This window comes from Panthera onca, chromosome E1 (genome assembly GCF_046562875.1).
Source record: "Panthera onca isolate mPanOnc1 chromosome E1, mPanOnc1 haplotype 2, whole genome shotgun sequence".
In the NCBI taxonomy this organism is placed as follows: Eukaryota; Metazoa; Chordata; class Mammalia; order Carnivora; family Felidae; genus Panthera; species Panthera onca.
In genome coordinates this window covers 45,728,565-45,746,493 of record NC_138352.1, presented here as the reverse complement: position 1 = coordinate 45,746,493, position 17,929 = coordinate 45,728,565, and the positions used below count along the sequence as shown (strand labels likewise).

The 17,929-nt window shown below is 43.5% G+C and overlaps 1 protein-coding gene across 2 annotated transcripts; it reads right to left on the bottom strand.

The window, feature by feature from the left end:
* Nucleotides 1-3,068: 3,068 nt before the first annotated feature.
* Nucleotides 3,069-16,229, bottom strand: VEZF1 (vascular endothelial zinc finger 1). 2 transcript variants are annotated; one of them, XM_060646513.3, is made up of 6 exons: nucleotides 16,077-16,229; nucleotides 10,661-11,355; nucleotides 9,821-9,884; nucleotides 8,540-8,741; nucleotides 7,127-7,270; nucleotides 3,069-4,259 (listed from the first exon to the last, which is right to left on the bottom strand). In XM_060646513.3, the coding sequence occupies exons 1-6, from the start codon at nucleotides 16,107-16,109 to the stop codon at nucleotides 3,832-3,834; spliced, it is 1,566 nt and encodes a 521-aa protein (XP_060502496.1). In that variant the 5' UTR covers nucleotides 16,110-16,229; the 3' UTR covers nucleotides 3,069-3,831. The 2 variants fall into 2 exon arrangements, with proteins under 2 accessions (XP_060502496.1, XP_060502497.1); XM_060646514.3 differs by having other exon boundaries at nucleotides 8,540-8,723; nucleotides 16,077-16,227.
* Nucleotides 16,230-17,929: the final 1,700 nt, after the last annotated feature.

Below are 17,929 nucleotides of genomic sequence, written 5' to 3'. Positions count from 1 at the left end.
TCAGGGAAAATCTTCACTATCCCCTCTCCATCCTGCACCCAGGTCTCTTTGGAGAGGACTAAACTGCAGAGTCCCTCAAGAAGAGCAGAGAGACTTGTACACCCAGGACTGTAAAGATTAACTAGCAACTCAGTGAAATAACACTTCTTGTTTCCGGACAAAAACACCAGGAACACTTTTCCTCCAGCTGTTTTCACGGAGTCCACAGAGACTAAAGCAATCGTCAGAAAAAGTTTGAAAAGCCTCAATTCTATATAAAACAGAATTTGGGTGTAGGTACCCAAAACTTTTTCATTAAATGAAGTGTCAGGTTCATCTTGATTTGCTATCTGGTGATACTGTCACTGGAGTACTTGTCATGTCTCTTAACAGCCTCCTTCGAGGTGGCAACCACATGGGAACCACCTTTACTGTCCTTTAGTGCCGGATGGTGTCTGGCACATTGTTGGCACCTAACGGACATCTGATGGATCTGGTTGAACACAAACGGGCCTAAGACCCTTTACAAGTAAAGAAATTGGCTTCTAGAGCATGAGAAATGTTCTAAATCCATTTTCTCTTTTGGGTAGAACAGGGGCCTAAGCCTGGGCCACTGCCCCAAGGCCTGGCTGCCTAGACTCTCCTCAGGCGGAATGGCAGTACTTGTGGGGTCAGTCTGGTGCATTTCCACCCTCCCTTCTCTGCAGGAGCTCGGTACCAACCAGCTGGACATCAGTCCCTCCCCGTTCCTCCAGCCCCGTGCTGATGCGTACTACCTGGAGAAGCAAGTGCTTTCAACATTGCTCTACCATCACGGTGAACCGGTGAAGCTTCTGAGATATTAAGCAATCCATAACATTTGTGACCGGTTAACTTTAATTTGTCAAAATAAATCTGCAGTATTTTGCATGTTAGTAATACAGTGCTGGTATTGACAGGAAAAATCATCATCTGCTTACATAGAAACCTTCGTTTAGGAGCACACCTTAGGAGGGAAATGGGTATACAATAAAAGGCAAATGCAGGCCAAGCAGCGAGCCCTAGAGCATAACAGGCTGATGTCAGATTTGAGGATTATCTAATACAACTGTTTAGCTGCCAATCTGATAAAGGGAAGCTCTCAACCAGGTTACAACCAGAAGGGAAAAATAAACTCTGTTTTTCTCGTAGCGCGGTGGCCGTCGTGCCTTCAACACTTGGTTGAATCAGTTCATCAGCATCAAAACTCAATTCCAGTTCCAAGACACAGGAGAATCTTACCACACAACCTATCGCCACCCCCCCTTCAGTGGCCCGCCGCCACCCCCTTCCTGCCAACTCTCTCCCTCCCAAAAGAAGACACGACGTGGCTTTATTATTGCAGACAAGCTTCTTAAGTGAATAAAGAATGCATACAAAATAGCATTTTAACTGAACTCATACAATGAAGTCTCACTCCTGTTTATTATACAATGAATTGATAAAACAATCATTTCTAGTATATATATATATTTTTTTTTTTTTTTTTTTTTTTTTTTTTTAAGAACTAATACTTTCAGGGTTCTGACGACCACACTCTAGCCTGGGGGTAGGGTCCACACCTGCCCCCACTGAGGACTGCTCCTTGGGCCACTGTGGAGAAAGCCTGGGCTGTCTGAATCACGGTGGACGGTGATTGCCAGCCCAGCCAAAGAGATGACAGGTCCCAGCAGGCAGAGCCAGAACCCAGTCCTGGGGCTGCATGCCAGGAAATTGGGCTTCCTCCAAGTATGGCCACTACCTGCCCAATCCAGGCCTCAGCAGGGCCACGTATGGGCCTTCCCTACACAAGTCCTTCCAGTAGTCCACACATAATGCTCTACAGATTAAAAACAAACCATCTTTGTACTGTGGATAGAACAGTTGTAACAAAGTCATAGCTACATATTTTTCTCTACATTTTGTTTATTGAGACAAACTAATTAAAAGGCACAAACATAGGGCATGTTTACATGGACATTATAACAAACATATACATTAAAAGTGTAGGAATGTGTTGCCTTCCTGCTAAACAGAAAGTTCCTAAGCTTTTATATATACAAAAGTTGTACAATTTAATGTCCTAAAGTACAAAAGATCATTTATAAAATTATTTTACACTAAGTACTATTTTATTTTTTACTACGTAGTTCAACCCCCTCGAACTGTTTTGTATAATGACACACAGATACCTGTCCCTGATGTAGGAAGTCTGCCTCAGATGTAAGGTGTTTGATGCTTGAACTGACACAGTGGGGTATAAACGGAAGTCATCCAGTTTGATAGTCAGTCCTGCAAACATTCTGCAAGATTAATACAACTAAATTCCACTTCTCTTAACTGCAAGATTAAAAAAGAAAAAAAAAAACAACCCAAAACATATTGCAACTTAAAAAAAATCACAGCGTCTTGGTTTTAGTAACTTTTTTTTTTTTTAAACACAATGCTTTCAAAACATGTGTGGCATGATGGTGTAAAGAGTATCTGTTTCCCTAACTTTTGGTTTCTACTTTATGTACAGAGATAAAACATCCTGCTAAGAAATAAAAAGCACATGTCTTAACGTGCACAATCATTGCTGGGTTTCTACAGGGAGTACAGATAGCTGTCTCCCTGAAAACACCACAAAGCTGATACAAGTGTTTTTTCAAAGAAAAAAAAAAAAGTGATGTCCATATTTACAAAGTTGAACAAATCTGCACAATACTTGATTAAGAAACGGAAGGAGAAATTAAAAAAAAAAAAAAAGATACACTCTGCTGTTCTGAAGGGGCATACTACCTAGTTAGTGGTTAGAATAAAAACTGTATACAATTTAATATAAGACATAAACTCTAGTGAGCAACTAACACATCTTTCCCTGTTGTAACATCAACAGGCTCTGATTGGGAGAGAGAGGGGCATATCACATCCCAGTGCCTCCAGCATCTTCCAATTTAAAGCAATATATTTTAACTGTTCCAAAGTACTCCTTGGCTCCTGAAAGGAGTCCCACTGGCCTCTGTTTGTTAGGAGTCTGCCTGTCCACACACTTGACTTCTCCGCTGTCAGTTGAGGCCTTTTCTTACCAAAACACAATTTGTATATTTTGGTTGTTGTTGTTGTTGTTTTTTTAATTTTTTTTTTTTTTAAAAAGTCAACTACAATGCTATATTCCATCAGGATTAATATGCTGAGCAATATTTACATCTCCAAATATCAGGTCACAATCCCTATTATATGTTGAAGTTAGAATGATAAATTATCATATGCTTTGCATATCAGAGCTGGTATCACCTTTCCCATAGGGAATGCTGCCTGAAATTAACATATTCCCAAAGGTAAAATGCATATTCTCTGAAATGCATTTTATTATGACAATGCATGTATTTACTCATAAAAACAATAAACACAGACAATTCTACACTAGCTCTCTATCTGTGGATTTAGGACTTCAGGTTAAAATCAGCCATCCACCCATCCACTTTATATGGGGAGAAGAGTTTTGCTAGTGTTTAGAATAAAATGATTTCTTGGGATTAGAAACAATAATGCTGTTTTTTTATTTTGAAATGGGTTTTGCTTTTTTATGATTGGTTTTAATTCTGGCATTTTATCTTGCCAACTACTATCCTGTTTAAGCAATGCTGTCAGCTAAAAGGAATTTCTGATTAGACTAAAGTGGTCCAGTGATAAGTTACATACACACCCTACTTTGAATAATCCCAGCCAAATTGGAGAAAAATGCTACTACACTATTATTAACTAATGTAATAAAATCTCCCGATTTCATGGTTTACTTTTTGCTTTAATAAACTAAAAGTAAGTTGCTGGTAAATATTTACTTTAACCCATATTTTGATTTTATAATACTGTTTACCAAGGTGGTGATGTAGGCAAAGCTTGGGGTAAGAAAGGCATGCTCTCTACAGGCCTCATTGCTATATTGAGAGGGGCAGCTAACGTCATAGGTGTGGGCAGGTTCATTGGAGATGTGATCGTGACAGGGTGTGCTATATTCACTGGAGCAGTGACAGGGGTGGGAAGGTTGACTGGGGTAGTGAGTGTTAAAGGAGAGGTCATGGATAACGGACTGGTTATAGTTACAGGGTGCCCTATGTTCATTGGGCTGGTTATGTTAACTGCACTTGAAACATTTACTGGACTTCTCATGCTCATTGCAGCTGCCACTGTGACTGGGTTTGACATCGTCCCAGACGACACAGAGGACGTTATATTGAATGGAGTAGTGAGAGTCACAGGTGTCGTAGCAGCCGTGGAGGTTTGGCACAGGTTAGCAGCTTCTAAAATAAGAAGACAAAATGGCCTTTAGACTCCCAAAGCAATGAACAAAATTCACAGTTTCTGAATCAACTTTTTTTAATTAAAAGGACACACATTTTATGAATGAAAATACAGTTTTCTACCAAGTGGTCATCAGGAAGGGAGGCTCTCTGAACACAAAACTGGGGGGGCGGGGTGCCTGAATCTCTTTTCTGATTCTGTACCTCCCACAAGGACTTGGGCAACCTGTTCAGCCTGGTGCTTTTGGTTTCAAGTTTAGATTTATGTACCTACCTCACAGTGATGCTGGGAAGATCAGTTAATTTCTGCAAGGCACTCTGGGGGGCAGAGATAGCAAGCAGGGCTTAGTATTCTCACTACAGCTTCATGCAGGCAGAGCCAACCATCGGCAGGCCAGGAGAAAGAGCCTGTTTTACACAGCGCTGGGCCAATGGTCACACAAGAACAGGTAATCAGAAAAATCTTCTGGTAAGGCACACTGTAACTAGCGGAGAGAGTTGTGCGTCCTCACTGCTATGAACTCTAAAGATTCAGAGGTGAAGCTACATTCTGTTAAGGTTTTAAAAATCTGTAAGTAGGACTGGTAAAAAGGCTATTTAAATATCATGTTTATTTCAGTCTTAGAAAAATTGTTTAGTTAAATAATCCTGTTTCCGGTTAGGTTTCCTAACTATGTTAAGACAAAATATCTCTCAATGGGTTTATATTCTCCTTCCCAAACTCCCATTTCTTGTGTTTCTGATGCTGACACAATTTTATGCCTAGTGTCATTTAATTGCCTATACACACACACACACACACATATATATAAATCAACCATATCAAGGAGGAATAATTAAGCAAGGAGCCCTTGCAGTGATTTGGGGGACCCTGGTCCTTGTTATCCAGCAATGCCTGGTCATTTCTTAAAATTTGCCTCAGAGGTGACCCCCCCACCCCACCCCTCAACAAAATTCAGCACCACCTGCTGGTGTGTCAGAAAACAGCAGTAAGAAGACAGGTGGGTGGGCTAGCTGTGTGTAACCTGGCTGTCAAAATGGAGAAATACATTTGAGACTAAAGATGGAGGTCTGCATACTCCCACACATATGGGTCAAAGCACCTCACACGGAACCTGGGGTCAATATGCAGCCCTTCCTTGATCAGTATGATGGAACTCCATACTCTCTGTCAGGAATTCCCAAACCTGGCTGATGATCAAAATCATTTATCTAGGGAGCTTGAAGGAAACAAAGAAAAAAAAGGCCTCCCAGGAAATTCAATAGTGAGATTTACATGAATCTTGGAAATCTGGGTTTTTTTTTTTTTTTTTTTTAATGTTTATTTGAGGGAGAGCGCACACACACACACAAGTGTGTGTGCAGGGGAGGGGCAGAGAGAGATGGAGAGAGAGTATCCCAAGCAGGCTCTGCAATGTCAGCACAGAGCCCGACATGGGGCTCAGTTCCACTAACCTCAAGATCGTGACCTGAGCCGAAATCAAGAGTCCGGACGCTTAACCCACTGAGCCACCCAGGCGACCCGGAAATCTGTATTTTTAAAAAGTTCCCAAGATGGTGATCTGATTGTCACTCAGGTTTGGGAACTTAACATTATCTTATTTAAAAAAGAGACACGTTGATTCAAGTTTACATTTTCAGGGCAGGAGTCTCCTCTGCCCCCAAATGTGGCATTTTACTAACATGAATATAGAAGTTTCTAACATCAGTGGTGGTTTCCAGAGATATTCATGCTACAAATGGGACTACAATAGCATTTTGTTTCATGGAGGTCAGAAGATGAGCTAAACAATCAAGTCTTATTGTGCAAGCAAACTGAAATACAACACCAAATGGAAGAGTACAGAAAGAAAGAGAAAACCAACTCACTGTTGAGGTGATGGTAGCACTGCTAAGGATATTCTTGTTTATACCAAAGAGGGAGCTTTCACCCTGACATGCGCCACTTTCCCAACCCTGCACATTTTCCTTTCAGTCTGACATCATCCTTTTCCAGGACTTCAACAATTTTACTCTCAACTCCTTTAAGTAAAACATCCTCCGTAACATGCTTTCTTTCACTCACTGGGCAATTGTCATGGCACGTATACATTCCCCCCACCCCCCAACCCCTTCTCCTAACCATATAGCATTTTATTAGAACAATGACAAATTTTCATTTTCAAGAGAGGAGCAAGTGGCAGCTGAGGAAGGGTGGAAAGCCTATCTGGCTGCGATGCCAGTACATGTATGAGAAAGGAGGCTATTCCTTTTATCTTTATCCAAGTACAGGGTGTTTAGAAGGGATCTGTGCAAGGCAACAGCCGTACTACATGAAAGCGAAAGAGGGAAAAAACCACACAGCAAAGGATTACAAGAAGCCTACATCCAGGGGATTCCTTATGAATTTAAAATAAAACAGGAATAAGACATGGTAGGGGTCAGGAAGGAAAGAAGGAATTTCGGGAATCTCTCCCGTGGCTGATGGTACATAGACAAAAAGATTGATTTGAAATGGCTGCACAACAGTCTAGAAGCCAAAAGCTATAGGTATGAAGTTAAAAAGCTATGTTGAAAAGTGATGCTCTGATTCTTTAGAAGATACATGAAAGGAAAGGGAACCATTCTCAATTTTAGTAACAACTAAAGTTCCTGACAACTTGGTACATATATGTTAAGCTAATGCCAGCCCCAGTGACAGACTGAATGAGATTAAGGATAAGACCAAGAGAAAAGATTATCAGCACTATAAAGTCGGAAACATGTAATGAATAATACAATACAGAAAGAACACTACAAAGCAGAAAATAGCAAAGCTTTAAGAAAATAAACTACAGAACGAAAACACTTCTTTAGCCACACTTGGAGCACTGACTGCCTCATCTTACCTTTCTTTCTTGCTTTGACAGCTTCTTCCCACAGTCTCAGTGTCTCCACCTGCTTCCCTGGCCAGCTCGTCACATGTTGCTGCTGCTGCTGCTGTTGCTGCTGCTGCTGCTGCTTCTGGTTGCTGGTCTCTTCACTCATGCATGCTACTCCAAAGACAAACCAGAAACGCTACATTTACCTTGAAAAAGTGCAGCCATTTTTTTTCAAAACCCCAAACTTGGATACTTAGAGACTCCTCATGCTTCTCTGACCTTTATCATTGGACTTGATAGTTTTTACTACAGAGCATCTTCTTTTGCTGCTTCTGTCTATATTGGTCAAAGTAGATAAATTAAGAAAGGAATCTAGAAAACTAGGGAAAATCAATATAAAAGAAAAAAAGAATTCTTTGCTATATTGAAAAGCAAGTGTCTTTTGGAAGGGAACTTCGTTAACATTAGAATGGACAAATTCACACTCACCAAAATATCTAATATAGTTGGTTACTTGACCACAACAACATGCACTAGAAGTAAGTTTTTGTAAAGTTAACAAAGTGTGACATGCTAGATAATAAACCCAACTTACTTACAAAGAAGGAAAATGGATGAGATTAAAACACAATAAACGTTCTTTCCCACTCACTTTTGGCCACCTATTTTGAGAACTTAATGTTTCTGCCGCACAAAGTACATATATAATGGGATACGGAATGAGAAATATACTTTCTCCTGGTGGTTAGGGCAATCTCAAAGAAAAAGCCTGGGTAGATACAAGTACCAAGTTTTATCCACAAGTCCCTGAAAGAGTCTCTTTTCAATTCTGAATTTAAGGTGGGCAAAGCACTTACACCTTCAAATGGGTAGGATGTCCTATCTCTACAGATCTGGGTCTGAAAAGCAAACTTAATAACACTCCTTTCATCTTTAAGGTTATTAAGGGCATGTTATTAACTCAATCAGTAGTTAGGAGACATTGATGCTTGAGAATCTTCCTAACACTGAATAAAAACAATCAAAATTGCCCAGCATAAGATGCAACTTCCTAGTGTGGCTTCTGCTGCCGCAATTCTAAAACACTAGAGCCTTTTAGTCAAACTCCATAGAAGAAGGGACGCATTGAAAAACAGCTACGGGAAAATTATGCTTTTCTAACTTGGGTGTCGTTAGTAGACAAGCACAGGACTGAAAGCAAAATTAGCGGAGGGCTTGTCAGTGCTGTCTGTATTGTATATATGCAGGTGAGGTCTGTTTCTAACATCAGTATCTACTCTCCATTGACGTGTGTTTACGCGCTTTGGTGATGGGAGGGAACATGTAAGATGAACGTGAATGTACTGACAGCACAGTGAAAATACCTTCAATACATTATCAAAACACTCAGATTTCACCAATCTCAAATGCGACAGAAATATAATTTGAAGTGTCACCTACTTTTACTGATGCCTTGTTTACATGTATTACAGTTGATACTTTGGCTCTGCCCGTGTGTCTTTAAGTGGCTGGTGATGTACGCTGCACTCAGAAGCTTCCCACAGATGTTACACGATACCTTGCCTTCGTGGCGCACCATGTGTGTCCGCAGTCTGTCTTTGGTGGCAAAGGCAGCAGTGCACGTCTGCATGAGGGAGGAAAACTTTTTTTAAATATAGACTATCCTGTTCTACTCATTTTAAAGTACGTTATATTCTAGGCATTACCCTATCCATGTCCGCAAGCAGACTGAGTTGAATCTGAACTGCATGTGTTACCTAGAATCGCCATCATGACAAAACACTCGATGAATTTTAGACCCTTACATTTTGAGGGAAGAAAAAATATCAACACAGAGTAAGTACTGAAAAGATGTGAGCCGTAGAGTCAGTTAAACCTGGATTTAAATCCAGCTCCTTGATTCACGACAAGGTAACACTGAGCAAATTAGTTAACCTATCTGAATGTGTTTCTTCATCTGTAAAATGAAGGTAAATAATACCTACCTCACAAATTTATTGGTGGGATTAAGAGACTGGCCCGAGGCCTCGCACATAGCAGGCACTCATTCAAATGACACTAGCTTCCTTCCTCGAATTGGATTTTTCTTACAGTTCAAATCATTTACTTAATAAAGTCAGTCATTAACACATTTAACTGAAAGGAGCACAAAAAGACTTCCAACAACAAACTAAAATTACTGAGGTCTAAAAAAGTCATTTGATTTAGCAAGATTCCTAACCTTTTCATTATCACAACTTATGTGAAATAAAATCAACAGATTTTCAAACAACTAGAAAATACCCCAATTTGGCAGACAAACATCCGGTAAGTGATAACATTTGGGAGAAAATTCCTAGTTTTCTTCTATTACAGTTAAAACAACCTCAATCATCAACCCGGCAAATAATTTAAAGCATTTCATTCATTTATTTCATTCATTCCAAACACATAATGACCTTTGCCAGACTATAAATTTTTTTCTTATAACAATAAATACTGTTGCCTAAGGAAAGGGAAATGTAGCTTAACAAAAACAACACATTTACATTTTTAAATGCTCTTGCCTCACAGAAATAGAAGCTGTCATTTATCTCGTATAAAACCAGAATTCAAATGGACCACATTTACTCAAGTCAGTGATTTTAAGACTATTCAAGAACGGTGAGATTTGATTGGCTCAGACCTTTTGGATAATGTGCATTAAGTGCTACACTAAGGATAAGTCATTTTAACTCTTACTTGGCATTTGAAGGGTCTTTCTGTTGAATGGACATGTTTTACGTGACAGCTTAAGTGGTCAGGCCTGTGAAAGAGAGAGTTTCAACAGAAGATGTAATGGAACACACATTGAGAAATGCTACTCACTGTGATGTTTACATGCTTGGCAGCTTTGGGTGGGGGGCATTTTAAAGAAAGCTAGCCGAATTACCAACTCCCCCTCCCCCCCAGTGCAAGCCTCCTTACCTCTCTTACCACAAACAAAAGTCTTAGTCCTTTACCTGTTAATTTTTCTCTCCTAGTCAACATCAAATCATGTTAGGTCTTGGTTCTTTAAATTATAAAATACCCAAAGTTTTAGTCCTAACACTTGCCAGAGACAGCTACTACTCTATTAACTTTAAAAGCCTTGAAAATGAAAATTAGTGAAATGTTAGTAACCACAGATACACGGAAAAACGTCCTCCTACAACTTTTACTAAGAGTATCCAAGGTCATCCCAACTTCCAGGAAATAAGTTTCTTTGATTTGCACAGTGAACCTCATATCTAGTCACCCGACTGAATTGGAAACTGGTGGTTTTGCAGTGACAAGAATTACTGATGTGCCAAATGAAGACCCCAGTCCACCAAGGCACTTCTCAGCTGAAATATTAAGCTAATCACTGTGTCATCGCTTGCCAACCACACCACACTGAAATGAGACCTGGAGGTGTAATACTTTATCTATCACCAATCTCCTCTAATAACACAGGCCTGCCCACAGCTATTCTCACATAAACCTTCTAGATGGCAAAGAGACAAAACTGAAGTTCACTGATACCATAATGAAAGCAAAGCAAAGCAAAGCAAAATGCAGTACCTCGAGAAGCCTTTCCCACAAACACTGCAAGTATAGGGTTTGGTGATGCCTCCTTCGTGAGACCTCACATGGTAAGTCATCCGGTCCTTCCTCTTGAAGCGCTGATTACAAACAGGACACTCGAAGGGCTTTTCGTCCGAATGGGAGAGCTTGTGCCGGTTGAGGTGGTACACGTCTCGGAAGGCCTTCCCACACATCTCGCAGGCATGGTTCTTCTTGACAGGCTTACTGGGTTTCTTGACAGACTGGGTCACGGGCATAGCTGTGGTGCTGGCACTGCTGCTGGGGTTGGTGCCCGAGGAAGATGTAGTGACTGTTGATAAGATGCCAGCAATGGTTGAGACCAACGAAGTTCTGCTGCTGTCCCCAGCGATGGTGGAGATGAGGGGAACCACCGTAGTGGGAGTTTTCTTTGACCGGGACACCAACTTGATCCCTGTGTGGCAGGACTCGTGGCGCCTCAGGTGATAGCTGTCCCTGAAAGCTTTACTGCAGTAAGTGCACACAAATGAAGTTTTGGGTTTTTCTTTTTTAATCCCAATGGCATCCTTTAATGTTTCTGGTGCCGCTTGAGGTTTCTGAGTTATTGGTATTGGAAGCAATGGTTTCTGATCAGGGGGTTCCACAGCAGAGCTCAGGAGGGGCAGCAAGCTGTTCTGTGCTGCCTGCTGTTGGTGATGGGAGGCTTCATGGGCCTAAAACCAAACATTTACACTTCAGAAACTCAGCCTCTCACAATGGCCTTCAAAATTCAACATGTCCCACAGACAACAGAGACCAGAAGAAACAATCAAAGAGCCTGTAAGCTACTCCCTGCAGCAGTGAGCCAGCAACCACCTAGTGACCTTTAGAGCTTCCAGTACAAAGCATTAAAATCACTGTGCAGACACAAAACTTGTACGACTAAGTTGCTGACAGTGATCTTGCTTTCAAACAGCTGACTACACACCACCCTGGTTCATAAGGGACATACCAGCGGATGGAATCAGTTTGCATTAGTCTGTCAGTGCTGAAACCAAGTTTAAATAACTTGTCCAAAAAAAAAAAAAAAAAGTCACACTCCAGACTAAGTATCTACGAGTACCTTACTGCAGTAACACACACACAACACATTCATATACATACACATGTATACACATAATCATCTATTTGTCTATTTTACCTAGGAAAAGAAAGGCACTGTCTCTCCCTTTCCATCAGAAAACTTAGTGCTGGAGGAAGGAGGCTGTTGCTAAGTGATAACAGGAATCTAGCTCTCTGAATACATACGCGGTTTGGTAAGTTTCCTTTTAAAGTTTTTACTTTACTTTATTACTAAAAGATTGACTGAAATTAAACCTGCTATTAATCAGCCTGGAAGGCATGTGTGAAGGTAGCCCACAGCAAAACACCTGTCAGTTGTTTCCCAGTTCATTTACTCTTACGCTAGAAATCTGCATCCTTTAACAACACTAGTTGTTCAAACCTGAAACTCTCAAAGACAGACTAGCAAGAGAACACAAACCGTAAATAATTAAAATTCCTTTCATTTTCATCTTCTTCCAGCACTTGGATGTTTCGTTAAAGTATTAGACATTTGCTGTTATAATGTGCTTCTCCACTCCAGAACTGGACGCTGTCTAGAAATTTTCTTTAGCTGCACTGAAACCAAAATTTCGTCGTGGATCATGTTCTTGGTATTTATGAGTAGTTACTCTCTTGGTTTTGCTTCTTTTAAAATTCTCCATACTGATAAACAATTAGGAAATGATGGGGAAAATTCCTGAAATAGTTCTTCCTGATACGTTGTACTTTTTACCACCATTATTTTTGCAACTTTTGATAGTGGGCTCAAGCCCCTATGCTTGAGTTTTGTAATCCTAAAAGGATACATGCATTCGAAGGCAGGAGTTCCAAATATCTTAAGCATACAACATCCTAGGAGGGCCCATCCCATCATCTTAGACACCCTAGCCACTTATTTACCCTTCTCACTCTATAATCACAAATCCTACAGTTAACTTGATTAAGAAGAAAATAACAAGGAGACAGACACACATGCTCAGCGCTTCTCCCCTGATGGATAAGAGTGTCTATCGCACATAGCTGTAATATTTATGTGATGGCAGCACAGCAGCTAAGCCTGGAACCAGTCTCCCCAAATCATTAGGAAGTGTGGTATCCACAGCTACCAGTTTCAATTTAATAATTTTGGTTGAATCACCCTTTCAGTCCTGGAAATACAGAAATTGTGTGCTTACTTATGAGTATCTTTCTGGACTCAGGGATCATACTGAATTACAGTCCACTTTTAATTTAATTTATGGAGCTACTGTAAATGTCAGGGTCTGCCCAGGAGACATTAGTAGAAACTTTACAGAATTTGGATGCAAATCTTACCCCCTTTCCAACCTGTATACCCAAGTTTCCATACAGTATACAAACAGTTAATAGCTGAAGATAGCTCACGATATACAATTTCAAAGGCTAACAGATCAGATAATAGAGAATGCAAATCTTCTGGCCAAAGTTCAGACTTATAGTGTTTAGAGGCATTTTTCAATTCTGAACAACCATTAGTTCGATGGAGTACTAAAAGCACTTACTGCCATTTTACCAATTCAGATGTCTGTGGCAACATAAAGTATTTTTACAGCATTGCTGAAGCTCACTCTCACACGAGGTCACACCAGGTCCCTGCTTCTTGGGTGAAATGCTGTAGAATGCCTCGACCACTATGGGAATCACTCTCTGAGGATTCCTAGGGTCCCCACACTTCTACATGAAGCCTTCTAAGAGGGGAACTGGATTCCCCCAACTTGTTCACTGAGGGAGAGACAGAGTAAAATAACCACCATGGCCTGCCTTCAGTTAAGTGATTAAACAAAAAAAAACAAAAAAAAAAATTCTGGGTAGACTTTTATTTGACTAGTATCATCAAACCAAAGCTTTCATTTTATCTCCCATCTCTTTCAACTTGAAGGCTTTTTTAACCCTGCCCAAGCTTTCCTTTTTCTGGGGTTGGCAAAAAACAAAACAGAAATGTTATTTCATCACCCAGGGTGGTAGGATATAGCACCATGAAATCTCCAGTGCCAGAGGGCAAAAAATTTTGTACTGAAACAAATTAGCATCAGTGAGTCATATCTTGAATGCCCTGTTAGGAGAATCATCCATCAAACATCTTAACAGCTATGGCTTTCACTTTCCACCAGGTTATCTGGAAAGCAAGCAGGTATTAAACTGTTTTAAAATATAAATTCCACAGTATGCTCTAGGAAACAAACGAGAGAGTTTAACTCTCCCATTTCCCCAGGGAAAATTACTTAAAACTGAAACTGAATAAGTCTATTCATACCTTTCTATAGAAAAGACTGAAATATTCTCTTAACCCATTCCACTGTCTTTGGCTCTAAATTATTTTTCCAACAATTTTCACTGCACACATTGCCAAGCCCAGGATCAAATATTAGCTTTCACACTTCTCCATCAGGTGGAGAAAAAGATTTTAATTGCTGAAAAAAAAAATTCAATAATATAAAGTCTAATTAACAAGTTGATCAATAAATGATTGGCATTTGTCTTATCCAGGAAAAGAATAAAAGTATTCCAAAAAAATGTTCAACTAGCTTTCCAAAAATTAGTTATAGGTTTTTCCTTTACATAAAGAACTCTCCTTTTTTTCAATCACCATTAAGTTTACATACAGCAGATTTAATATGGTAAATCAAAAGCATTCTTCAAATGAAAATCACTTAGGTGGCCCATTAATCCCATGTTTTAAAAAGACCATTTGAAAGCGTTTTCTAGAGAGGGCATTTGCCACCTTTACACCAATCTGGATGCCAGGTAGTTATACATCATATCTTCCCCAATGCATTTTTTAGGTAGACTTAAAGCATGATAAAACAATACTAGATCAGGATGAGAAAAGAAGTTTGACAAATTTTGTGTATCTTCAATTTTAAGAAGCCCGAATATATTTCAATAACTACTTAAAAATCAAATTTACTCACATTTGAAAGAAAATATGTTTGAAAACAATATACCAGCTCTACACAATAGGTAATGTCTGAATTATCCAATTCCCTATATCATCTCCACTGGGATGGGTCCAGTGGCTGGGATGATTTTTTGAGAATTCTGCATCCATTCCTGGTTAGTTTCAAAGGTCTCCAGCGCCCAAGCAAGGCGTTTGGGATTTCACAAAGTTATTCAAAGAAGGAAAATAACCCAGAGAGGCGGGAAGAACGCATTTAAAGTGACAAGCTTCTTAACCTCCTCCGGTTCCGAAGTTTTCCCGTGAGCTCATCACTACTGCCCACTAAGTGATTCGTTTGCAAATAGAAATGAGGCAGGGAAAAAATAAGTTCCAGCCTAGGTCTTCCCAACAGGGGTCCCCCACCTAAAACAGGCGGGCAAGAGGAGTGCCAACGTATCGGCTACAGTCACTTTTAAGTTTCTTGCAGAAAGTGTAGACCAACACCCCAACGAATGACTCATCTGGGGGCTTTGTAAGCGGACTTTGTTTGCTGTCTCCACTTTCCGTCTCCCCCACTCGGTAGGAGGAAACGTTCGAGGTGGGACGAGAGGGAAAAGCGCTCCGGGAGAGAAGGTCGGGCCTCCTGGAGTCCCGGCCCCCACCGCTCCCCCCGCCCCGGCCCGGCTGGGGGATTCCCCGGGCTGAATGGGACGGCGGGAGAGCTGGACAGAGGGAGAGGGTGTCAGCTGCCAAGGTTCGGCAAAGGCTTGCGAGAGAAAAAATGTAATCCAGTGAAAAAGTTTGGGGAGGGGAGACTCACTCAGAACACCCCCCAACAGGGTAAACACGGGGGGGGGGGGCGGGAAGGGGGAGTGGCGGGGAACCCAGGGATACCCGCTATTCGCGGGGATGGGGGGGGGGGGTCAGAAAGTCAACACACACACAAAAAGAGGAGAGGGAGGTTAAACGGCAGGACAGCGAAAGATGGATGAAGTGTGTGTGTGTGGGGGGGGTGTCTCAGAGTAGGACCTGGGGACCCCCCCCTCACCCCACGGTGCGGGCCCGGGCCGAGCGCGCGGTGGCCAAGCGGCCCGCGCTATCCAGCGGCCCGGCGCCCTCCTTTCTCTGGGCCGCGGGTGGTGACAGCGACCGGCCTCCTCCCTTCCCCTTCAGGGCGGGAGGGAAGGGTGTGTGCGTGTGCGTGAGTGTGTTAGGGGGGGCCCGGGGTTCACCCCGAGGCCTGCTCTCTCCCCCGCACCCCGTGAGGCCGCCTCCTTTCACCTCAGCAGCCCCGCTCCGCCGGGGCGGGCGGGCGGAAAAACAAAGGGGGATTAAGGCCGGGCCGGAGAGCGGAGCCGGGAGGGAGGGGAGGAGGAGCGCCCGCCCGCCCGCCCGCCAGCCCGGGGCCCGGCCCCCCTGTCCCCCCCGTGCCCCCCCCGGGGGGGCCCCCAGTACCTGGAACAGGAACGCGGTCCAGTTGGCCTCCATGGCTGCGGCGGCCGACCCCCCTCCTCCCCACTCCCCCCGCTCGGGGAGCCTCCTCAGCCGGAGGAGGCGACAACAAAGCGGCGGCGGCGGCGGCGGCGGCAGCGGCAGCGGCGGCTCCTCAACATGGCAGCGCCGAGCGCGGCCACTTCCGGTAACCTCCGGGACGCACCACCGCCGCGGCGAGCGCGGGCGGGGGGGGAGCCCCGACCCGGCCGCCGCCGCCCCCAGCCGCCCGGACCCCTTCTGGGCGTCCCCGCCGCAGACTCGCCGCCTCGGAGCTCAGCCAGCGCCCGCCGGCGGTGGGGTCAGGGCCTCCGCGGGGGGGCTGGGGTGGGGCCGGGGGCGGGGATGGGGCGCGGCGTCCCCCCCCGCGGGGGTGTGTGGTGCTGCGGTCCGCGGCTCAGGCAGCCGGAGCAGGGGGAGCGCAGGAGAGAAGATGGAGGACGCCAGGGTCTGGCGCGGACTCGCTGGGCACTGCGGAGCCGTCTCCCGGGACTCCAACGCGGTGCCCAGCAGCGTCGCGTCCCTGTCAGACCCTCGGCGGCAGGCGCAGGCCACGGCGGTCACCTGGCTCTTCAGTCCCGTATGCGCCGCACTACCGTGCCTCCAAATTGGGGGAAGCCCCCAGGACTTGGAGTGTCTCTCCCGTCTGGTATTTCATCCCCAGCGCGCTAACCCCTCCGCACTCCTGCTTACGATGTGCATCTACCTCGGAGCGGCCCTCCAGCTCTAGCAAGGAATCCCACTGGGGTGCAGCCTCAGATCCTCCCAGCTGAGGGAAACACTTCCCACGCGTAGAGATGTCATTACTGGCTTATTCTTGGGCGAAGGGCTGAGCTTTCCCATCCTCCCCTTAACGCCAGAGAGGATAGGAAATTTTGCCCGAACATCCCCCTCTCCCGCCAAAAAAATAAACAAAAACAAGTGAGGAAGTATAGATAAGAAATTATTTTTGTCTTTTAGTACAGTCTTTCTCGCCCCACAGAACAAAAACCGAACTTGTGGTTGGACGGCGTCAGATGTCACTGAGGTGACCCCAGCCTCTGTTTGCAGTTCCAAGTCTTCCGTGTAGGCGTCACTGCTGCTGGAACTTTGTAGGATGGTGTCCTGAACGTTTGCTATCCCCTCCTCAGAGAGGTAGCTCTGGGAATATCAGAGACAAGCTATTATTAAACAAATGTCTCCAGTCCGAGAAGTCTCCTGTGGCGGGCAGTGAGGGGGCAGGCTGTATTGGTGATATTTTTATAAACTCTGGCTTAAAAAAATTCCTCAGATGGTCACATTATTTCAGGACTTCAACATCCTTCATAACCAACGGTCTCTTATCTCACACACTCCATTTATTCCTCTCCAGACATATTCTAATCAAGGTCACCATCTTGAACTTCCCCTATATTGACACAATAGTGATAGTATGGTTGCAGAATTCTATTCTAAAAGAAACTGAAGAGAGATAGTAATTTCACAGTCTGTGTTTCCCTTCCATCCACTACACACGTATACCCCCTCCCATTCTTTCCTTCCCTCAGTCACCACAATGAAAGGGCTGCACACCTTTTTGGTCTGGTCTGGTCTGGTTCCTTTTAGAGTCGATTCCCTATTGGACATTGCTTGGAGGCCTTGGGGATGAATGAGAAGTCTGCAGTATGGGTCGGTAGCAGAAGCAGGTAGCACATCAAGGGACAGATCAGCCTAAGACAGGAGGGGACAGAAAATGAACAGTTTCTCATACGTTCCTCAGCTAAGCTGCTGCAGTGGCCCCTATGTCTCCTATAAAATTAGTCTTATTTGGGGAGAAAAAGAAAACGGCTCAGTAAGCC

Coding starts and splice junctions, on each gene's coding strand:
- VEZF1 (XM_060646513.3), bottom strand. CDS start 16,109: ATGGAGGCCAACTGGACCGCGTTCCTGTTCCAG. Junction 11,356..16,076: donor GGACCGCGTTCCTGTTCCAG/GTACTGGGGGCC, acceptor GTTTGGTTTTAG/GCCCATGAAGCCTCCCATCA. Junction 8,742..9,820: donor AAAGACCCTTCAAATGCCAA/GTAAGAGTTAAA, acceptor ATTTAAAAAAAG/TTTTCCTCCCTCATGCAGAC.